Consider the following 25673-nt stretch of genomic DNA (forward strand, 5'->3'; position numbering starts at 1 on the left):
GTCAGATCTTGATAAGATTTCAAAGTGGTGTAGAGATTTGCAACTTGCTTTAAATGTTCAGAAATGTAGAATTTTGCACTTCACAAAGCAAAAAAAAGTAGTATCTTATGACTATACTCATACAGATACTTGGATGTACCACTTTGTAGGGATATGAAATGGAATGATCACATATGTTCATTCGTGGGTAATGCAGGTGGTAGAATTCGGTTGACTGGTAGAATTAAGGGGAAGTGCAATCAATGTAGAAAGGAGATCTATAACAAATCACAAGTGTTATCGGTTCTAGAACATTGCTCCGATACAATTAACACGGTATATTGAATGTACACAAAGAAAGGCAAGCATGAATGGTCACAGCTTTATTTAATCCATGTGAGAGTTTCATAGAGATACTGAAGGATCTGAATGGAAAGACTCTTAAAGACAGACATAAACTATCACAAGAAAGTCTGTTAACAAAGTTTGAATACCTGGTTTTATATGATTAGTCTAGGAATATACCGCAACCCCCTACATATTACTCACATAGGGATCGTTAGGAAAAGATTAAAGTTATTACTGCACGCACACAGGCATTGAAACATTCATTCCCCCACACTCCATATGTGAATAGAACATCAAGAAACGATAATAACTGGTACAATGGGATCTACCCTCTGCCATTCACCTCACAGTGTTTTGTAGAGTATAGATGTAGGTGTAGAAACTTACATTTGTCTGCTAGGGTCCAAGAATATTACCTTCTGGAGCAACTATGCACAGTTCCACTCACTGTTTCAATATGGGATCAATTTCTGGGAACACCCAGCTCAGAACATAAATATTTTTAGAAAGCGAAAAAGTGCTCTAAAAATAACTTTTGGCCGGAAAAATGGAGTACTATAAACTTTATTTTGCTGGGGGTGGTGTTCTGAATGTTCCATGATTATTACTTTGTGAGAATATCTTATTTACTAAGGATTACCTCTTGAAAATAGACAAATTGCTGCAGAACAAGAATGCACATTAATTACTATACAAATAGGCAAACACTATGCATCAAACATGTTGAAAATTGTTCCAGAACAACATCCTATCAGATGCTAATAATAATAATAATAATAATAATAATAATAATAATAATAATAATAATAATAATTTGATTGTCATTTAGCAACACTATTTATTATTTTCCATGTGGTTTTGCACTTAGAAGTGGAATTCACAATACCCCTGCAATTGTGTTCTTTTTTGGCCTCCATTATGGCTTTTATATACCAATTCATATATTTAACGTAGACTAATCTGGAATGGTCAGCTTTAAGACATCTGTATACGTTGTATAACAGCATAACGTGGTTTCTCAGATTTGTTAGTTCTTCCGTATATCATAAATTCCTTTTTTTTGTATCCTTGCTTTTGAAACCTTTATCAATTTTCTGCATTTTTATGGGAATATTGTCATTAAATTGTGTCAAAAATTCTTTTAAAAATCATTTCAAGTATTAGCTTTCCTAATAAATCATTACATAGACTATAATGTGTGTCACCATAACATTGGCCAAGTAAGTCTATGTCAGCAAGGGACTTACAAAACCTGACAATTTTATCATTTGTGACTGGTTTGGTGATAACAACTTTTGGAAGAAGCCTTGCATAATTATGCTTATCAACAGAGAATCGAGTTATATAATTTAAGGATACAGAATCACGATCTGAAATTGGGAAAACTGTCTCATCACATAATTCTTCTGTAGTTTTAAAACTAATAAAAATGTTGTCAAGATATGCTTCATCTCTAGTAGGTCTATTATTGATAAAGTGTAAATTACACTGAGTGAGAAGATTTTTCAGCTCAATGACACTACACTTGTGTGTTGTTACATCAGTATCTGCCTTCAGATCTCCACGTATTACAATGTCATAATGCAACCATTTCCTCCCTGTAGATATATCCAACAGCATGTTCTGTTTTTCTATAAATACGCTGGTGATGCTGTTAGGTGATCTGTAGAAGGATATTTTACTAACTTAAAATTATCAGAGGTAGTGCCATGCAACATGGTAAGACATACGATACCAGAGGAAGTAAACATTTATATGCATACAATATTTAATACAAAAATAAAGCATTCCTAATAAATTGCTGTTTCTATACTTCAAGTGACATAAAAACGTTTCGACATATAATGGAACTCCTGCTGTCAGGGTTACTTGCAAAAACAAAGGGTATTGTAATTGTAGGTGATTTCAATATAAACTTTATGACAGAAAAGAAGAATAAAATTGACTTTGAGATTGTGATGACCTTATTTAATCTGATATTGGTAATAAACTTCACAACAAGAATTACATCCGAGTCTCGAACTATGATAGACAACATTTTTTTAGATGTAATTAGACATGAGAATGTCAGGCAGGTTATAAGTGGACTTTCATATCATTATGGACAAATTCTCACTCTTTATGATGTTAATCTGTTCAAAAAACAATTTCCTCAATGAAAATTCATAAGACTAATGAGCAAAGAGGCAAAAGAAACTTTCAACCATAGGTTGCAGCATTTGGATTGGTCTTTAATATGTAGCCATGATAGTGTTGATACTGAACTTAACTGTTTTACAAATTGAATTCTGTGCTCTTTTTGAAAAATATTTCGAAAGATATGGATCAGAAACAGTGCGTCCAATTCTGTAAGTAAGCCTTGGATTACAAAAGGTATAAAACAGTCATGTAAAACCAAAAGGGAAACTTATGCTGCAATAAGATTATCTAAAGGTGTAGAAAAATGGGAACACTATAGATTATACCATAGAATTGTAAAGAAACTAATACAGAAATCAAAAGCCCTTTATTATTAGAAGAAAATATATAATTCTAAAAATAAGTTCAAAGAAAGGCAGCACGCTTTATATTATCGCGAAATATGGGAGAGAGTGTCACAGAAATGATACAGGATTTGGGCTGGAAATCGTTAAGACAAAGGCGTTTTTCGCTGCAACGGATTCCTCTCACGAATTTCCAATCACCAACTTTCTCCTCCGAATGCGACAATATTTTGTTGTCACCAACGTACATAGGGAGGAACTATCACCAAGATAAAATAAGGGGAATCAGAGCTCCTATGGCAAGAGCAAGGTGTTCATTCCTTCTGCGCACTATACGAGATTGGAATAGTAGAGAATTGTGAAGGTGGTTTGATGAACCCTCTACCCTAGTAGAAAACCCCAAAAGTGTGGTTGAGATTTTTAATAAACATTTCCTATCAGTAACTCAACAGATTGGTTGCAAGCCCAATGTTGATGAAGCTATAGCTCTTTGTCAAGCTGTATATTCAAACACAATTTCAGAAATGCACCTTAATCCTGCTAGTGTAGATGAAATTTAAAAAAATTATCATGCCCTGTAGGGGTTGATAATTTTTCTAGTAATTTATTGAAATATTCTTGTGTCTGGATGAGGGATATTCTCTGTCATATTTTCAATGCTTCCCTTCAGAAAGGCGTTGTTCCCAGTGGACTTAAGTATGCCATTGTGAAGCCCCTGTGCAGAAAGGACGACAAAACTGAACTAACTAACTAACGAACTATCAACCTACCTCTAGCTGACAGATTTATCTAAAATTCTAGAAAAGCTACGACATGTAATAATTACAGATCATCTCATGAAGAATGAAGTTCTCAGCAAGAACCAATTTGGCTTTCGAAAGGGCTGTTCAACAGAAGAGGCAATCTATGCACTTGTAAATGAAGTCCCTAAACCATTAATGAAAAAATGCTAGTAATTGGTGTCTTCTGTGATTTGCCTAAAGCGTTTGACTGTGTTTATCACCAGATTCTCTTGCAAAAATCAAAATTAGTAGGAATAAGTGGTGTTGCAGGCAACTGGCTACAGTCGTCTCTCCAAGACAAAAAACAAAAAGGTGTCTTCAGTAGCTCAGGTGGAGTATATAATGACTCCTCATGTTCTGAATGGAATTCCATTACATGTGGAGCGCCTCAGGCCCCAATTCTTTGGCCGCTATTATTCCTGATTTCCCGGAATGACCTACCATCATGTACAAGCCTGCCGTGTAAATTTACGTTATTTGCTGATGATACGACCACAATTTTTATGAGTAGAGTAGAACATATAGTAATCTTGGGGAATCCTTTAATCACACACTCTCAGATGTGGTTAATACGTTCAAGGGGAATGGTCTCTCATTAAATTCCAGTAAGACCAGATTTATTCAGTTCTGTACAAAAACAGAAAGAGAGAGAGAGAGAGAGAGAGAGAGATAAGTGCGACATGTGGTAATCAGCCAGTAGAAAGAATGGAAACAACAAAATTTCATAGAGTGAACATTGACAAGAAAATGGACTGGTCTTCGCATTTTATAGATCGCTGTAAGAGGCTTAGCTCTGCTACATATGCTTTACTGGTTGTCACTATATGTGTTGAACCTAACACTACAAAAGTGGCATACTATGGCTACTTTCACTCTAGTTGAATATGGCATAATTTTTTGGAGCAAAGAGCCATTAGCAAGAAAAATGTTCATTGCTCAGAATCGAGCTTTAAGAGTTATATGTGGATTGCGCCCAAGAGACTTGTGTGGAAATAGCTTTCAAAAACTTAAAATATGCACAACTACATGCCACTATATTTTTTTCTCTCGTGTGTTTTGTCTGTAAAAATATAGATATATTTCAACCAAACAGTAATTATCCTGAACATAACACACGGAGGAAGAATGACATACACAATGAGCATAGAAATTTGAGCTTCGCGCAAAAGGGTGTCCACTACACTGGAACAAAACTCTTTAATGCTCTTCCTCCTGAAATAAAGACAGAGATTCATAGCAAGAGTAACTTTGAGAAAGCACTAAAAATATTTCTGCTAGAATAAGCTTTTTACAGTCCAGATGAATTTTTAAATAAATAAATTGTAAACTTTTAATATTCTATGATACAAGTTGACATAATGCCACTAAGAATGTGTGTTTGTGTGTGCTCTGTATCTGTTTTTCCGTATTGCTTTAATGATCCTAAGAAAATATGTATCGTCTTTTTTCTGTATTGCTGCTCAAAGAATTTACTGTATAAACTTTTATATAATTACGTACTCAAATGTCTGTATATGCTACAAGATCATCATATGGTATTTGTAAAAAACTGACTCGTTCCACATCCTTGTGAAACCAACACAGTTAGACCTATGGAACACAAAATAAAATCAATCAAATTAATAAAATCAAAAGAACTTCTGAATATGTAAATATAAACGTATCTTAAACAGCTAATGTTGAACTTAGATTGTAAGAATACGTACCTATTTTTAATCTGAATATTTATTTTGCTTGTACTAAGTATAACTATATCCACATTTTGACCTGTCCAATATCACTTGTACAATTTGTGTCCTATGAAAAGTGAACCAATAAAAAATCAATCAAACTTTCACAAACAAACTACATGTTTAATTCGTCTCAGTCTGCGTATGCACTGTAAAACGACGTTAAATTACGAATGAAAGACATTTCCCTAACAAGAAAATCTTCCTGAATCAAAATACGTACGTAAACAAGACGTATACCAAGTAGATGAGTTTTTCTCAAGAAAGTGTCTGTTGCCATTTTTTTGTTGTTGTTTCAGTTTGTGAGTTGAGTGAGGAGGTGGATTTTTAGTGCAAGGCCGAATAAATTTTACGCTAGTACTTCTACTATACAGTATACAGTATCTTGTGCCCAATTCGAAAAGCGCGCCTCAGAGGCTTATACAGCATCGCTGTTACGTTTCTGATGAAATCCAAATCATTGGTGGTGTAGCGCGAAGTATGTTTTGAAATAGGTGTTATTTGCAAGAAAATTAGCGACAGATCTTCAGAACACTCCAGTCCACCTAACTAATGGATGCCTCTGTTATTATTTGTACTATATTACACATGAAAGGGAAATGACAGCTAGAAATTGGCGGCACAAAATAAATTGTAGTTGGGAATCGCCCGTGATTCGTGACGGCATGCATCATATCTAAGGATTCTAGCAACTTAAACAATGAAAATATTGATAGAATTCCATATATGAGCTTGGCATTTTTTGTGGAGGCTTATGTCGTATGGCAGTGTAGTGTGTGTTTTTGTGCGCGCATGACATTAATGCCTTCTTGAAAATCGTCTGCAATACTATCCTTTCTTTAATTTTTTGCAAATGAAGTACGCTGTTCGCGTTTGCTTTGGTGTCTTGTATACACGCAGCTCACTAGAAATCTATTACTTCTAGGTTATGGTTGTTTGTATTTCTTGCTTTTTTTGTCTTGCGAAAAATGCTGCATTTAATAAGCGGCTATTGAGCACGGAAGCATGGGATTCCCCTTACCTTAAATCGTTGTGATGAAATTTTCTCTCGCTTTGTCGGGAAGTTTCAGATTATGTGAGACGTGCCAGTCTCGGATAAGAGAAGCGCTTAGTCTCAATATATGTATAGTGTTGTTAGTGCGCGCAGTTACCGGTTACTGATTTCACAATAAAATAGTGTGTTGCTGTTGCAGTGTGTGAACAATTATTGCACTTGGCGACGCCAATTTCATTCGACTTTGCCATGGCGTTTATGGACCAAATAAACAGTGTTTCCATGGAGAGTAATGCAGTACATGATGATCCTATTGATTTGTGTCTTGGGCACTATAATCCAGCAGGTGATAACGAGAAGATGGATGCTTGCTTTTCAGCATTTGACAAAAATGGGTGAGTTTTTTTTATGCAGCATGTCTGGCATTGGCAACCCAGTTTATTTTCTGTTGTTAAATTAGTGAACTTGTAAACAATCAGCTATTGAAATGTCTTTCTAGTGTCATGTTTATTAGATTAAAGACAGCTGATGACACACTGGTAGTGAGGTAACTGATTACAGATATCGAAGAGATTATATAAAAGTGAATGTTCTTTGATATACAGTACATTCTGTAATTCTATTGTGAATACCACTTCAGCTTAGCACTATGGCAGTTTGTTGAAAGCAATGTACTCTGATGGTGGAAACAATTTCATACTCTTAAACATCCTAGGACATAGTGTTTCTGAAAATACACCAAGAACACTTTGTTCTGGCCTTTTGAGATGTCTTGTTATGTTAATGTCCCTGGACTGTGTTTTGATGACAGTTGTTATCTATCCCCTAGTTGTTTTGGTTTTGTCTTAACAACATTTGGTATGACTGTAGCTTCACAATGAAGAAGCTGTTGCTAAGATGTTAAGAAAAATATGTAACCCCATGTACACTAGTTTATGATGTTGCAAATGTATTATGCTTCCTGTGATAATCCTCTGTCACAAAAGTAGTATTTGGTTTGACTTATTTAATCACTGCATGATGCTCCTTGAGACAGGAGGCAGTGTACACCTCAGATTATCTCACAAAACTTAATTGTGTTTGTTGTTTTGTGGCTTATTCTGTGTTTCACAGGACACTGATATAACTAGATTTGTAATTTAAAACATACTTAAATATTATATCTTCATGATAATATATTAATTAGCAGAAATGACAGGAATTAAATGTGTTGTAATACAGTTCACATTTTAACAGTGCAGGAGACAGGGAAAACATTTTGATATTTGATGAACTTTAAAAAAATGTGTGTGTTTCATGAGCAGGTGCAATCTTACAAGAAATGTTGCCTACTGATGAGAGTTGCAGCTTTTATATGCAATAACTTTTTAAGAGAAGATGGTGACTAAGGGAGCAACTGATTATTGAAATATTTTACTGTTGGCTACTTGAGGCATTGCAAATAAACAATACACTCATAACGCAAGCCTATTTGGTTACCTGTAATGGCTTCTAAATATTTGACGCTCTAGTGTGGCTGGGCTCAGGTTGCATTGAGTCGAATGCCTCCACGAGTCAAGCTGGGGACAACACAGTCCGCGACTAAGAGTCATGTATCGACTCACCACATGAATACACTGAGTTCTGATGCTTAGAAGGAGTCATGTCATCTTCCCTGAGTAACAAAATATTCATGTCAGTAAAGTTTCTGACTTTAGAAGAATACTGAGAACTGTTAGTTCTGTGGCAAATGCACAGAGCAGTATTCAAACAGCTGAAAGTTGTCTGAGACCTGGGAGGAGAGAATGATGCTGACTTGAAGTTTATTGAAGATAAGTGCTACCATTTAAAAATAACTGTAGGAGTTGAGAGAGCAAGATTATTGGTGGTTCTGGGGATTATACCTGCAAGCTAACTTCATTGATTTTACTCATCTCTCAATCCTCCTCCAATAACATTTGCGTCTTCTAAATCATCCTTGTCCAGTATTGCACCCAGGGTGTATTAGGTCCCAGTGTTATTTCTGAGGAAATTGTCTAAAACAGCACAGATTGTCAGTGTAATCCATTTTGGATGATTCCATATTAATCTTTCTATGAAAAATGTGAAAATATTGCAAGCACTCAAAATCCATGTTCTAAACATTCTCATGGGCTCAGTAGTCTGTAATTTAAAACTGAGTTTTCAGTGTATGAGATCTTTCTATTTGCATCCGCATCCATACTCTGGCAACCACTGTGAAGTGTTTGGCAGAGGATGGTTCCAGTTTTACTACATATTAGGGCTTCTTCACATTCCATTAGTGTGTTTAATGCAGGATCCATAAATTTTTCAGTCTGCTGCCTTTCTATAAGTTCAGCAACAGTTTGAGGCCTGCTGGGCATATAACACAGCTAAGTAGAAGGGATCGCATACTTAGTTAAGCATTTGCAGCATATCCACTGTAAAAAGGCTGTTGAAGTTGTTGATTGTAAATCACAGAGCATTTCATATTTACTCCACATCTATTCATGAATTCCATTTAGAAACAAACAAATATTGCATGTTATGAGTATTCCAGTTTTTCAGAGTACTTGTAGTGGTTGGACAGACATAAGCCTAATCAGTTACCATTAACCAACTTTATGCTAGAAAATGCAGCCACTCGTGTTTTCATCACATCGGTATGTGGTAATTCCAGTCTTAAAGATGATGTGATAGGGGATGGAAATCGCCAACAAGCGATTCATTATCAAAGACTCTAATGAAATGTAGAAGCACAATACAATTTCATTTACATGTAACTAATTTGAGGTATAACCCATCTTCAGAAGATGGCACATATTGTAGTATTATTGCTAGGTTTTCTGATAGATCCTAAAATTTATATAACTTCATATTTTAGCCAGATTTGCATCAGTTCAGTAAAACTCTGCTACAGTGTCTCATCTGAAGATGGTGCATATGTCAACTGCTGAAGTATAATGTCAGGTTGATTTTAGCATCTGACTGCAAAATACGACAAGTCATTATGCCAGGAAAGTGTTTTGACAAGAAATATAATTGTTGTAAACTTTTACATATTTGTCATATTTTACATATGTCAACTGCTGAAGCATACTGTCATGTTGATTTTAGCATCTGGCTGCAAAATCTGACAAGTCATTATGTCAGGAAAGTCTTAATGACATGAAATATAATGTTTGTACATTTTTACATGTTTCTTGTGAAGAGATAGGGAGTCCTTTATTTGCAGTGAAACAGATAACTTCCTTTTCCCATTTTAGCACCCAACACTCAGTCAGAAGATTTCCAAGACTCTAATTCTGTGAAATTGCCTACTTAAAGGACTTTTTCTGTTATATTCTTATAGGCCTATAGCCATATAATTCTCAAGCTGTCACATTATATGTAAATATGTAGCACATACAGCAGTGTAATGATGCCCCAAGAGTCTACACAATACTTAACCTTTCTCAGTCTGAGAATTCTATAACACCAATTGGTAGACATACATTGCTGTTTGTAAAATCTAGTTCTTAGATATTTATGCCTGCTCAGTGGTACAGTTCAAGTTGTGTATGTGAGCTTGTGCACTTTCCAAAAGATTGGGTAATGCTCGCCATGTCCATAGCCTTATACACCTGCTGTGTGTTGCAAAATGGTGAACTTCTCAGAAACTCAGTCTTACATGACTGAGTTTGGATTTGGTGAACTCAAGAGTTCCTTAGCTAGGGACTGGTCAGTGACCACTGTGTGGTGTGCTAGTGGAATATCGTGTGTCTCATGGAGCAGGGATCGTGCTAACTTCTTCAGTCATGAAGTTGATACAAAAATTCATAAAAACTCCCTCGGTGTCATGGTGCGCTACCTCTGGGACACCAGCTGCACTCCATTTGTATAAGGCTTGCCAAATCCTTCTAGTCTGTCTTAGGTGGACATTTACTTTCATGGCATGTTACGGGATCGGTTCTGCATTTTATGTACTGTAGGATTCTACAAACTATAAGGCACACCTTAATTTTTTAGCAATTTAAAAAATAACATTTTTACCATTTTTATTATTAGATTTGCAAAGCCAGATTAAAAAAGATTCTTAATTTATAAAACTTAACTGATCTTTAAAACCCCTAAAAATTGTCATCTGAATTTCCTCTTTGTCATTGTTGCCTTCTTCAAATATATGATGGTCTTCACTGCCATCAAGAGCGTGATTTATGCCACACTTCATGGAAGATTTAATAATAATGTCTTCTCTCACTCAAGACGGTGACTGTTTTATCCACTGACATGATTGTTTGATTGTAGGTCGTTGTAAAGCTCCTTTTGGCACGAATTCAAGTTGGGTTTCATCCGTCATCCATTTGTTCCCTTCCTCTCTCATGTACACTTTAAATGGTTTATCTATCAAGACATCAGGAGGTTTCAATTGTGAAGTAAGTCCTCCCAGAATAACAACAGGCTCTGTATTTCCCTGTCCCAGTTTCTCTTTTACAGAGTTTTTCAAATGACTACTAAACTGTTCTAGCATAAGAAGAGAACTCTTCTTACATAAAACATCTTTCCTTCTCTCGTACACTCTGTTAATCCATGTACAATAACTAGCAGTATTTGAGAAGGTTTTGACATTGTTTTGTGCTAGAAAAGATCATGGGATTAAGTTTGTGCCTTATTAGCTACAATGGTACATTTGTATCATGTATATGTAATCACATATATATATATATGACTGTACTAAACTTGTAAATGCTATGACGCTTGCAAAAGACACCAGTTGGTGTCTCCATGCAAAAAAGTACAATAAATAAATAAAGGTTTCCCTTGGCATCGAATATGTTGTTGTTGTTGTTGTTGTTGTTGTGGTCTTCAGTCTTCAGACTGGTTTGATGCAGCTCTCCATGCTACGCTATCCTGTGCAAGCTTCTTCATCTCCCAGTACTTACTGCAACCTACATCCTACTGAATCTGCTTAGTGTATTCATCTCTTGGTCTCCCTCTACGATTTTTACCCTCCATGCTGCCCTCCAATGCTAAATTTGTGATCCCTTGATGCCTCAAATCATGTCCTACCAACCGGTCCCTTCTTTTTGTAAAGTTGTGCCACAAACTCCTCTTCTCCCCAATTCTATTCAATACCTCCTCATTAGCTATGTGATCTACCCATCTAATCTTCAGCATTCTTCTGTAGCACCACATTTCGAAAGCTTCTATTCTCTTCTTGTCCAAACTAGTTATCGTCCATGTTTCACTTCCATACATGGCTACACTCCATACAAATACTTTCAGAAATGACTTCCTGACATTTAAATCTATACTCAATGTTAACAAATTTCTCTTCTTCAGAAACGCTTTCCTTGCCATTACCAGTCTACATTTTATATCCTCTCTACTTCGACCATCATCAGTTATTTTACTCCCTTAATAGCAAAACTCCTTTACTACTTTAAGTGTCTCATTTCCTAATCTAATTCCCTCAGCATCACCCGATTTAATTTGACTACATTCCATTATCCTCGTTTTGCTTTTGTTGATGTTCATCCTATATCCTCCTTTCAAGACACTGTCCATTCCGTTCAACTGTTTTTCCAAGTCCTTTGCTGTCTCTGACAGAATTACAATGTCATCGGCGAACCTCAAAGTTTTTATTTCTTCTCCATGGATTTTAATACCTACTCCGAATTTTTCTTTTGTTTCCTTTACTGCTTGCTCAATATACAGATTGAATAACATCGGGGAGAGGCTACAACCCTGTATCACTCCCTTCCCAACCACTGCTTCCCTTTCATGCCCCTCGAGTCTTATAACTGCCATCTGGTTTCTGTACAAATTGTAAATAGACTTACGCTCCCTGTATTTTACCCCTGCCACCTTTAGAATTTGAAAGAGAGTATTCCAGTCAACATTGTCAAAAGCTTTCTCTAAGTCTACAAATGCTAGAAACGTAGGTTTGCCTTTTCATAATCTTTCTTCTAAGATAAGTCGTAAGGTTAGTATTGCCTCACGTGTTCCAACATTTCTGTGGAATCCAAACTGATCTTAAATTAGCACCTTTTTGTAGTTTCTTCAGTTTTAATCTACAGTTCATAACCAATAGATTGTGGTCAGAGTCCACATCTTCCCCTGGAAATGTCTTAGAATTTAAAACCTGATTCCTAAATCTCTGTCTTACCATTATATAATCTATCTGATACCATTTAGTATCTCCAGGATTCTTCCATGTATACAGCCTTCTTTTATGATTCTTGAACCAAATATTAGCTATGATTAAGTTATGCTCTGTGCAAAATTCTACCAGGCGGCTTCCTCTTTCATTTCTTCCCCCCAATCCATATTCACCTACTGTGTTTCCTTCTCTCCCTTTTCCTACTGACGAATTCGAGTCACCCATGACTATTAAATTTTCATCTCCCTTCACTACCTGAATAATTTCTTTTATCTCATCATAGATTTCCTCAATTTCTTCTTCATCTGCAGAGTTAGGTGGCATATAAGCTTGCACTACTGCAGTAGGCGTGGGTTTTGTGTCTATCTTGGCCACAATAATGCGTTCACTATGCTGTTTGTAGTAGCTTACCCGCACTCCTATTTTTTTTATTAATTATTAAACTTACTCCTGCATTAGCCCTATTTGATTTTTTATCTATAACCCTGTATTCACCTGACCAAAAGTCTTGTTCCTCCTGCCACCGAACTTCACTAATTCCCACTATATCTAACTTTAACCTATCCATTTCCCTTTTTAAATTTTCTAACCTACCTGTCCGATTAAGGGATCTGACATTCCACGCTCCGATCCTTAGAACGCCAGTTTTCTTTCTCCTGATAACGACGTCCTCTTGGGTAGTCCCCGCCAGGAGATCCGAATGGGGGACTATTTTACCTCCGGAATATTTTACCCAAGAGGACGACATCATCATTTAATCATACAGTAAAGCTGCATGCCCTCGGGAAAGATTACGGCTGTAGTTTCCCCTTGCTTTCAGCCGTTCGCAGTACCAACACAGCAAGGCCGTTTTGGTTAATGTTACAAGGCCAGATCAGTCAATCATCCAGACTGTTGCCCCTGGAACTACTGAAAAGGCTGCTGCCCCTCTTCAGGAACCACACATTTGTCTGGCCTCTCAACAGATACCCCTCCGTTGTGGTTGCACCAAAGGTACGGCCATCTGTATCGCTGAGGCACGCAAGCCTCCCCACCAACGGCAAGGTCCATGGTTCATGGGGGGGGGGGGGGGGCATTGAATATATGGCCAATTTTAAGACTATCAGGAATTTTAAATCAAACACTGAACATTTTTTGTTTTAATTTCGAGTATAAGATGCACCAGAATTTTGGAGGCAATTTTTTGAAGAAAAAAGTGTGTCTTCTAGTCTGTGAAATATGGTATGGTTTGTGATTCTGAAACCATAAACATCCAGTGGCTCAGGTAGACAAATGATTCACACCAAGATCCAACCAGGAGACCTCTACTGGCTAATTCTCCCAGGAAGTCAACAGCTGACAAGGAAGAATTGTCGAAAGTAACAATGTATATCTGTACCAAACCATATTCATGTCTTTATTGTCACATTTTATTTGCCTACCTCACCAGAGTACATTAAGGCAAGTTTCCTCTATTTTAAAGTAAGACAGTATATTCAAATTCTTTTGTGATGTTTCGAGTGTAAAAGGTATGGACACTAGACATGCACGTAAAGGATGGATTTTGTATGTAGTTACGGCATGGCAGCCTACTAAGTGTTGCTCGCCCATTGTGCATGAAATGCCCCAGCAACCACAGAACGTGGCTTCCCAGTATTCCTTGAAAAAAGAAAATGCAAGGTATTAAAATCACCAAGAGTGCATTGAACCATGAAGTGAAAAAAAATTCTGTTCATTTAAGCCACTCACTCACTTCCCTTGCAGTCAAACCTGTGACAAAAGTTAATACAGCCACACAAACACAGACTATGGAAACAAGCACAAGTACATATTCCTGCCACTGCACTCGTAAGGCCATTGTTTCTACTTCTGTAGCCACCACGGCAACAGTAATAAGTTCTGACCAACACAAAAATAACTGTCCGCAGCAATGTAGTACTACTCAGTGGATTTAGTAACCCAGATATACCAAGCCCAATTAAGGAAGAGGTTTGACACCTAAAGAAACAGTAAAATAGTAGTCAGATATAGTGGATCTTGGACCACACGTGGTCAAATACCTGTGTCATAGGTAGGAAAAGTTGGTCTTTTTTAGGATAAATCCAGGCAACAGGTTCCCCTGCTTAAAGAGTATCTCCAGCAGTTTAAAAAATACTGAAACAATCACTTACAAGAAAGATTTTAGCATTTCATATATCACACATACCAGATGTCACACAGAAAAACAAACCACTGGAAAGAATAACATGGGGCATTTCACAGACTTAACACTCTTCCACCAAAACATGCAATCAATAAAAAATTAAATGCAACTGTTAGAAATTGAGCTCCAATCTTTGAACTGCGCAGTAGTTTGTATTACTGAGCAGTGGTGTAGAGACACGGACAACCAACATGTAGTATTATCATTGTATGAAAAGGCAAACTCTTACTGCAGAAATACTTCAAGGGGTGGAGGATCATGCATTTATATCAGAAAAGGAACACAGTTTTCAGAAGAACTAGAAAAACAAAACTGGGATGAAGTGTATAAGGAAACCAATGTTAATATGAAATTCTCTAAATTTCTCCCAAACACTTAAACACCTCAGTTCCATGAAAAAGATTCACAATGATCCAGAATTCTTAAATTTCTACCATAGACACAAAAAGATCTATGAGAAGGTGCTGAAAAAAAGTTATTTAACACCAAAATAATGTATAATGCAGAGAATAAAACAAAGCAGTCTGGGGTGTTATAAAAAAGGAAATGGGGAGAGGCAAACAAATGCTGAATAACATACTGCTAAGGAAGGGGGATGAGGTAATAAACTATCCACAGCACTTAGCAAACTATGTAAATGAGTATTTTTCAAGTATTGCAGAGAAGGTACAGCAAAAATTCCCCAAAAACAAATATAACATCTGTAAATAATGTTACACTAAATACAATGATGTTACTTCCAACCACAGAGAATGAAGTCAGTAAAACTTAAAAAAAACTAAAAAATGAAAAGTCAGTAGGCTTAGATGAAGAGCCAGTGTGTGTACTGAAACAATACATAGGGATTATACAAGGCCCTGTAACAAATATAATAAATGAATCCTTCACATCAGGGACATTTCCAGAACAGTTAAAACAGGCAAGAGTTGTACCTTTGCTTAAGAAAAGTAATGCAGAAGACATAGAAAATTACTGGCCCATTTCCCTGCTGTCAGCATTCTCAAAAATAATAGAATCAATTATGAAAGACAGATTAATGATTTACCTGAATAAATACAATCTTTTAAGCGAATCACTGTTTGGTTTCCGAAGTGGCAAAAATACGGAGCCAGCCACAGTAGAATTCACAAAAGTTGTACTTGATGCTCTTGATAAACATGAGTGTGTCACAGACATATTGTTGGATCTTTCTAAGGCATCTGTCACAGTCAACCACAAGATTCTATTAAATAAAGTAAAAGCATTAGGAATAAGACGGGTAGCTAATGACTGGTTGCGATCATACCTAGCATATAGGGTACAAAGGGTAAAGATAACACATGCTTCAAATAGATGTAAACATTTAGTAAAACACTTATCAGAACCAAAATACATTAATATAGGGGTTCCACAAGGTAGCATATTAGGACAAATACTATTCCTGATATATACCAATGACTTTCCCAGTAGCGTTACTCATGGTGAAAAAATTCTCTTCACTGATGACAGCAGTATTATAGTCACTGAGAAAACAAGAGAACTCCTTGACAAGAAAGCAAATGAAACTTTCAAGGAAGTTTTGGTCAATAAGCAATAAAGTAACATTGAACATAGAAAACTAATGCTATGAATTTCAGTTTGAAGAGGAAAAATGACAATGTTAAATGTAGATGGCACCTCTATAGACAGTGTAACAAATGCAAAATTTCTAGGAATGAATATTGATTCTCAGTGAAGTGGTTCGAACACACAAAGGTACTTGCAAACAGAATGTAATCAGCATGTTATGCCCTTAGAATCCTATCTGCAGTGTGTAACATTCAGTGTCTTTTAGTTACATATTATTCATATGTACACTCAGTTCTTAGCTATGGCATTATTTTTTGTGGAACAAACACACAAAATATGAACACAATTTTCAAACTCGAGAAAAGAGCCATAAGAATAATAGCCAAAAATACTAGATGAGCTCATTGTAAAGATCTGTTCAAAATACTGGGGATTTTAACTGCCCCATCTGAATACATTTAACAGTCATACACATCAAAAATAACATTGGTAATTACTGCACAAACAGCTCTGTCCATGACCATGCAACAAGAGATAGACTCAGCTTACATTTACCATGAAAAAATAAACATAAAACTCAAATAGCATTTTCTACCAAGGAATAAAACTGTACAATCAATTACCAAAAGAGATCAAAGAAATTGCAAAAATACACTTACTTAAAAAGGCATCTAAAAAGTATCTGTTATGCAATACATTTTATACATTGAAGGCTTACTTAAATAAAACAGAGTAGGGGTTTGATGAAAAAAATGTTATACAAATAAATAGTAATAATAATGATTATAAAACATCCAACATTCCACACAACATCTTCGCTTTATGTTTTTTTTCTTCTTGTTTCCTTTCTAGAAATACTTACCCCCAAGTTATGCATAGCACAGTACTAACACCTCTTCCTCTTTCTAATCTCAACATCTCAGTCATTATAGAGGGATGCTGACTCAGTTTTTCAGGATAGCAAATGGGCATTTGTGGTACAGAAAACGCCCAGAGATCACCAGTGTGTGTGTGTGTGTGTGTGTGTGTGTGTGTGTGTGTGTGTGTGTGTGTGTGTGTGAGTGAAGTGTTATGAAACAATGTGTGTATAGTGTGTGCAGTGACTGATAGTGAGATATGAGTGAAGAGCGTGGCATTACATTATTTAAATAAGTTATTTGTAAAAAAGTATTGTATACCAGGAGTAAATCTAATAATTGTCTCTTACTAGTAGTCTGTAAATATATGTGTGTACGAATTAGCTTATTTTAAATTGGTTTAAACTTGTAAATATGTTGACATGTCCTATATCCTTGTAAAAAGAGATCTATGGATGAATGAAGCTGCTGCTGCTGCTGCTACTACTACTTCTACTACTACTAGATCACATCTTACGGCACCTGTGGGGCTAACTTTCGGGTCATCTCGTTGTCACTGTAGTCTTGTACCATGGAAACCAAGGAGAGGATGTTGTTTGGTGGCAGTTATCCTCTTCTATAACACAAACTTCACACATATATTAAGCATCTTTATTAACTTAAACGGAAGCTACTTAACTTAAAATAGTCCAGGTGTTGTAGTACTAGCTCTCTGTAATGGTCCATGTTAGCCTCACTGCTGATGAAGCATAAGTCCCGCTATGTACACTATTCTGGTCAGTAGGTACTGATTGACTCTGAGCTAGAGACTGAGCTAACAGCAACTGCCACTACCACTGGGCTGTGACAGATGACTTGACTCGTTGACTCACTGATTGGCTGTCTGGGCCCTCCGGTTTGTGGTGTTGATCTGAGTACTAGCGGTAGAGAGGGCGTTGGCAATGCCTTTCTTGCAAGTTTTTCTTTGGCCTCTCTCCTGATGGGCTCTCTTGCTCTGGTGCATACTATCTGTCTTCTCACAGCCTCTTTGCTGTTTGGAGTGCTGGCAACAGCTTATGCTGTCCATAGGAAGAAGCATTGAGTTGCAAAACTACCAGTTTGGCAGGGTCAAAATGTACTGAACATCTGTCATTAAGCAAAGCATTTTTGAGTTCCTGAAATGTATCTTTGACAGTCTTTAGTCCACACCAAAGGTACCTTTTTGTGATGCAAGCGATGCGATGGAGCTGCAATCTGAGCAGCATTCGGTGTGAACTGATTGTGTTATCTCATCTAGTGTAGTAGTGACTGCAATTCAAACACATTGCGAGGAACGGGCAGATCACGAATTGCAACCAAATGTGACTGGAGGGTGTGCACACTCCTACTGTTTTATCACATGACCTAAGTACTGTAGTTAAGTCTGAAAAAAGTCATACTTTTTGAGATGACACTTGAGTCCTGCATCTAGCAAAAAGGTTACACAAATTGGCAATGTGTTCCTCTGGTGTATGACCGGAGGCAGCAATATCGTCGAGGTAGTTTGAGCACAATGGCATTTTTGCAGTCAGCTGTTCCAAGTAACATTGAAAATGGCGGGTGCGGAAACACTGCTGGAGGGCAAACACAAATATTTTTAACAGCCCTAAGTGTGTATTTGCAACAGACACTTTCTGTGATTTTTCATCCAATGGAAGTTTGAAGTAGTCATCCCACAAATCTATCTTAGAAAAGTAACGTCCATGAGCTCCTCAGGCTGAGGTAATGGATAAGTGTCAACAATTGTCTGTGGGTTGACTGTAGACTTGAAGTCAACACAAATGTGAATGTGACCAGAAAGCTTAGGCAACAAAACCAGAGGACTTGCCCATTGATTAACTTGAATGGGAGCAATTATCTTGTAATTCTTTCAATTCACTGGCTACTTGGTTCTTAAAGCAATTGGAATGGGGCGGGCCCGATAAACCTTCGGCTGTGCATTGTCTTTCAATGTATCATGTACTACAAAGTTATTAGCGTTTCCCATGTCTTCTGAAAATAGTTTAGGAAATTCTTTAAGCAAGCTAGCGACACTGTCTTTTGGTGCAAAAGCTGATATGGAAAGTACTTTCTCGTGGATCCTAAGTCCAAACAAATCAAAGATATCTAAACCGAAAATGTTCTCACTGTCTTGTGTTCTCAACACTGTCCTAGTGTGAGATTTGTAAGTGGTGGGAAAACTACACTGTCCAAGTACTGGAATTACCTGTCCGTTGTAAGCAGTGAGGTGCTTGCTATATTTAGAAAGGTGTGGTGAGTCTTAACTGTTCATACTTGGCACAATTTAGCAAAGTTACTGAGGCACCTGTGTCTAACTGAAAGTTCACACGACAGCTGGCAATTCGTAGTGAGACGGATAGGTTGTTAGAATGTTGTTGCACAGCGCTAGGGCAGGAAGAAGACACACCTTAATCTTACTTTAGTCAGAACCTGTTGTAGGTTGGGAAACCACAACATTCACTGCATGTGCATGAGCCTGTTTTTTTTCTGAGAGCAGGCAAAATTGGCATTTTTGTGCCATTGCAAACAAACTGCTTGGACATGGCCTTTTTTCCCCATACATATAACATGTTGCGTTACGAGATGGGCAAGCCCATCTTTTATGGCGATCAAGGCTTCTATGGCAAGACTTCACTAAATTCACAGGCCTGCTTACCTGTCTAATTGGCTGCTCACTTGGCTGTGTACATGTTCATTGTTGTGGCTGCTAGGGACGGTCGCAAGCATGGGGTGACTCGACCTGACAAATTGGAGCCTGGTCAAACTTATCGGCCGCTATGGCACCTGAATCTTATTGCTATAAGATATGAAACACTTGGTGAAGTTAAAAAATGGTTCAAATGGCTCTGAGCACTATGGGACTCAACATCTGTGGTCATCAGTCCCCTAGAACTTAGAACTACTTAAACCTAACTAACCTAAGGACATCACACAACACCCAGTCATCATGAGGCAGAGAAAATCCCTGATCCCGCCGGGAATCGAACCTGGGCGCGGGAAGCGAGAACGCTACCGCACGACCATGAGTTGCGGACTTGGGGAAATGATGGATCAGAGTACTTGAGGATCTGTTCCCGTATTCTACTATCAGAGACATTGAATTTTATTGCATCCTTAATCATTAAGTCACTGTAAAAGTTGCCACAACTGTGCTTGATTTTACACTTCATGGTCATGCCCATTAATTTGGTGTACTGCTGACAGTACATCTGTTTCATCTTTTTCTGCAAGTGAAAGAACTGTTATCTAACTGCAGCTGCTTGGACTTGCTGTTCATAGTCTTGTTTAATGCACAAATTACTAGGTCATAACTGAGTTTGTTGGGAGACATCATTGGAAATAGTTTTTGTATTAACCTGAACACTGGAGACCCACAATCGAAAGAAAGTGTTGTAGCTTTACACTATCTTGAACTCGATGAACTTCACAATGTGCTTGAAATTGTGTCAGGTATTCGAGCCATTCCTCTTCGGTGCCTTTAAATTGCCAGAATGGTGGTATGCTTCTCAGCAGCACTTGTTGGGCTAGTCAGTTTTTCAGTTGTTGTTGTACGGCCGATGCAGCTTGTGCAGCCAGTAGTTGTTGTACCATCCTCAGCAAGGTAGCAATTTGTTGCTCTGAGACTGAAAAGATTGTGTTAGATCCATCACATTGGCCAGCTGGTTCAAATAGCTCTGAGCACTATGGGACTTAACATCTATGGTCATCAGTCCCCTACAACTTAGAACTACTTAAACCTAACTAACCTAAGGACAGCACACAACACCCAGTCATCACGAGGCAGAGGGCCGGCTGTGGCTGAGGCGTGGGGGCAGAGGATGGAAGGGGCAGGGTAGCCATGGTTTACACAAATACATTATGGCAAAAAGCAAACAAAGCCTCTGAAAAGAGAAATTTGATTAGTTTTGCAGCTCCCCTCCAGGAATACATGCAAAACACAACACATTAGCAAATAGAAACAAGCACCCCTGTAAGTTAAAACACAAGAGAAGCAAGCAAAATGTGCACTGAATCTCATCCTCGTTGCCAGTTTTTAGTTCCTCTTGTATAACACAAACTGCACACATATATTAATAGGGTTCTTTATTAACTTAAACCGGAAGCTACTTAATGTAAGATAGTCCAGTTGTTATGGTACAAGCTCTCTGTAAGCCTCCTTTGCCGATCGAAGTGTTGGCGACAGCTGATTCCAGCGCACTAACTACCTCAGTTGTAATCCTGTGAGAACCTATGCATTGATGCCCAACAAAGATCATTCACTTCAGCATTATGGCAAATTCACTCATAGGGAGTATTACCCCAGGTGGTGACCAAACTATCATTGTCAGAGACAGCGTCATTGAGATGACGTATCCTGGGGAGCTCACACCAACATGAAAGAGATTAAAAAGTAAGAAAGTGTCATAGTTTGCTACCTTCAACATCAAATCACTCATCAAAGCCACAAAACTGAAACATGTTACAGATTCCCTGACCAAGAGACAAATCATAACAGTGATACAGGAGACCAGATACGTATGTGAAGCAGTCTTCAAATCAGAAGGATATTAGATTCTGAAGGGAAGGCCAGAGGAAGAGAATAATGAAGAATGTACTCCACCACAGTACAGGTTTTAGTATATAATCAAATCCTGGGAATCGTTGCTGTCTTCAGTACCAAGAATAATAAGTTCTCCACACTTACTTTTAGAGGAGCAAAGAAGGCATGCACTTTGGTCAATGCACACACCGTCTCAAACGAGAGTAACAGAACTGATCCAGAGAAAGTAGAATTTTTGGGAAGATGTGAAAGAGAGACTGTCCAAGATTTCAACCAAGAATGTCATCATCATAAATCTTGGAGACTTTAATGCTCGACTTGGGAAAGAAAAAAAAGAATCGGAAGATTATTGGGAACTTACCAGCCCACAACAGGACTAATCAGAACAGCAAACAACTAACAGAGTTTTTGATCTGATAATGAAACAACAGCATTTAAACATCTACCAAGAAAATAGGATCATGTGGCAATCTGAAGACATGTGGAAAAGGGAATTCAAAATGTCAGTCCTCAGGGACGCAGACATAGATTCAGATCCATTTCTTCTTAAAATCAAGGTCAAAATTTTACCAAACGCTCAGAAACTATAAACACTACCTCTGTCGTGAAGTTTCATCCAGAGAAACTTAGAACCAGCTAAGATTTTACAGTGGCTGTGTGGATTAATTGGTGTTCTCAGAAAATGTCAAAAATTTCCAAGAATTAAAGAATCACAAAAGACAATAGAGAAGGAACACCTAAATCAAATAGAAGACAACTTCAAAAAGAACAATACGCGTAACTTTTATAGAACATTCAAGGCTAACATAAGAAAAAATGAGCATTCAGACCTCAGCTTTAAAAACAAAAAAGAAAAGGTAATATATGGCGGCATGTCAAACAATCAGTTCTTGCCAACTACTTTGAAAGAACTCCTAAGCTGTGAAGTGCCATACGAGAGACATTAAGCTGTAATCAGAAAAACAGATCCTGAGTCAGAGCCACCAATTGTAGATGTTAGGAGCTACGTAAATATTTTGAAGAATAAAGAGTGACAATGGGGGTATTTCAGAACACTTGCAGTATTATAATGAGAATATGATCATCAAATTGACACATATTGCAAGTAAAATTTTGAGGACAAGTAGTTTGCAGAAGGGTGGATGGCAGCACTATACATCCCATACACAAAAGACTGGACGTATCAGAGCCTGGGAACTAAAGAGGAATATCTTTAATACCAGTGAGCTTTAAGATATTGTTACAAGTGTTACTGTACAGAGTGGAAAGTCAACTAAATCAACCAATTGGTGAGTACTAAGCAGGCTTCAGAAAGGGAAAGTCATGCCAAACAAACCTTGAAACAGTTAATCATGTATCAAAAACAGATATGCGTAAATTTAATGCTCATATTTGTAGACTTCAAGAAAGCCAACAATTAAGTTGATAGACTGACACTGTTCCAAATTTTGGAGGAGATGAATTGGGATGGAAAATTGAGTGAAGTGATTAAATAGACTTTAAGCAATATAACATCCAAGGCCAAGTTCAGAGAAAAGTTTTCATAGTCCTAAAAGATCAAAACCTGAGTCATACAGGCAGACTGACTCTCCCTTTGCTCTTTCACTGTGTTCTGAATGTGGTGATCAGGGAATAGCAACAAGAAATTAAAGGAGTGGGTGGAACATAGCTGGGGTGCAAGAAAAAAGGAATGCAAGTAGACTGTCTGGCGTTAGCAGGTGATGTTATGATATTGTTAGAATTATTAGAAGAGGCCACTAATCAAATCGCGCAACTATAGAGACAAGTGGTTAAAGCAGGTCTACAGATCTCTATTCAGGAGACAGCATATGATGAACATCAAGGCAGCTCCTGTATAGATGCCAGTAGAAGTGAAAACTCAAAAAGTGGAGAGATTTAAATATGTAGGAGAATGAATAGGAACAGGTCTGACAGTAAAAGAAGCAAAGGGAGCATGAATAAACAAAATCAATTTAGTGTACAAACTATGAACTTTCACAGTAAGAAGAATATTTGATCAATGCATAATTGAGACATTACCAGTCAGTGATCCACCCTGAGGCCTTAAAGGCAGTAGAATATCTTAACCTTGTAAGAACAGTATTACGCCAGAGTCTAGAATTTGAGGAACAAGGTATCCTTAGGAGGATATTCAAACCTCGAAAAACAGGAGACAGTCAGTATTGAACACGAGCAAGCCAAGAAGTGTGTGCCCAGGTAGAAAGAATCGCAGACACCCATTAGGGAAAGGTGGAGCACATTCTTTGAACACATCTATAGAATGGACCAGGGAAGGTTGACATATCAAATACTGCAATTTTCTGTGGAGAAGAGAAACAAAGTACTCTAGATTCGGAGAAGAAATGTAAATTGGGGAGGGAAACGCAGATTTGGTACAGAGTGACTTCCAAGGTGGGATTAGACCAGAACAAAATTGTCATTGACAGAAGAGCAAAGAAAGTTACAAAGTATGGGACTGAAAGAATATTGGGCGAGGATAAAAACCAGAAGAAACGAAGCTGGCCCAAATTAAAAGTGGTCCTCAGGTGGCCAAAATGAAAAGGAGTAGCAACAAAAACTGTAGAACTTCCAATCAGAAGTGTTCCATGACATTCAACACCAACAATGTTTTCATTGGGGGGGGGGGGGGGGGGAATTAACAACCAGAAAATGAAATCATGGAGTTCTAAGCCTTCTGATCACACTTGTAGTACTTTCAGACAAGCCTGAATAGGAATCATTTACAGATGAAACGGAGAGTGATTGCTACAAGATAAGGGGAAAGAAGTAGAGAAAACCCCACCAATAAATGGTTCCCATAATATGATGGAATGTCCGTGAATTCAGGATTTATGTGAATAAACTAAAACCCATGGCACAGGCAAGGTCAATGTGTTTATTTCTAGAAGATTTATCTGAAAGACACAAGTGCTCCTGTGCTCAGTGTGCTCAGTGGTTATAGCCTCCACAGGAAGGACAACCTCAGTGTGGAGAGAGCCAAAAGTGATGTGGCAGTATTTACGAGTGATGAGTGCCAATTCTTGGCTTTACCACTGCACAGCAGCTTGTAAACAGTGCTGCAGTAATTCACGTGTCTGACTATATGCTCACTATACTTGCCTCTCCTAATGAAGTGCCAAAGTGCTGGACAACAAGGCTGTCAACAGTCTCCTCACACAATTCTCTTTTGTGGGAATTTTACTGTATACAATGTTTTGTGGTGCTCCATCACCACATGCACTCAGTTGAGATGTAATGGGCCTGTTGTTAAATCATTTGCACTTCCTGAACATGAGACTGAGCATGCACTTCAGCAGACAGGATCTTTTTGTGCCATTAGTGTATCGTTATTTTAGCCAGTCCTCGTACACACTATTCAGTAGGAAGCATATCGTAACCTGCAGTCCAGGAAGGTTTTCTCAATCTTGGATACAACTACCATATTTAATGAAAGAAAGCCACTTATATGGGTACTCAGCAAGGCGAGAGACAATGTCCGGGAATTAGTGGATCATGTTACAAACAAAATCCACTACAGTTCTGATGCATTCATGCCAAAGTCTGTGGGACAACTCTGAAGACCGCCCGCTCCTTGGTGGAATAATGAATGTCACACACTAATCGACTATAGGATCTGTAGAGGTTCAAGTGCGGTTATATCATGGAGACTTCGTAGCCCTTCAGGAGGCAAGAGCATATTGGCTTTGTATAATTTGTGATAACATTTGTTAAAATTCCAACAGTTCAACCAAAGTAACATGCTATGGGAAATCTATTACGAACATTTCATGGAAGGTTAGGAGGTGTGGTATTAGGGCTATATTGAAGAGTGGCAGCATTGTTCACAGCTGTTGACATGGCATTGGATCATGAAAATTCAATTACAGCATGTTGAAGCACCCCACTAAGAGTGCTGGAGAAATCCCGTTCAGCCTTTTTAACATAATATGGAAAAAAGGACGATTTCCAGACTGTAGCAGGCTGTTATTTTAATTGTTCTCTTGCAGCCTGGGAAGGGAGTCTACATGCTCAAGTAGATATTGTGCTGTTGCACTCACTATACGTGTAGAAAAGACCTTGACCTGGATAAT

General features: G+C 37.7%; 1 protein-coding gene across 5 annotated transcripts in view; it reads left to right on the forward strand.

Moving 5' to 3' along the window:
- The window catches only part of LOC126298722 (uncharacterized), a 355049-nt gene that overhangs the window by 155466 nt on the left and 173910 nt on the right, over window positions 1–25673 (forward strand). For 3 of the 5 annotated variants that reach the window (XM_049990151.1, XM_049990149.1, XM_049990150.1), the window contains exon 2: window positions 6516–6711. In XM_049990151.1, coding sequence (XP_049846108.1) covers window positions 6566–6711 — 146 coding nt within the window. In that variant the 5' untranslated portion in view covers window positions 6516–6565. Of the gene's footprint in view, window positions 1–5773; window positions 5801–6515; window positions 6712–25673 lie in introns of those variants that run through there. The other 2 variants (XR_007552658.1, XM_049990148.1) reach the window with 1 other exon arrangement.

Source organism: Schistocerca gregaria, chromosome X, assembly GCF_023897955.1.
Source record: "Schistocerca gregaria isolate iqSchGreg1 chromosome X, iqSchGreg1.2, whole genome shotgun sequence".
NCBI lineage: Eukaryota > Metazoa > Arthropoda > Insecta > Orthoptera > Acrididae > Schistocerca > Schistocerca gregaria.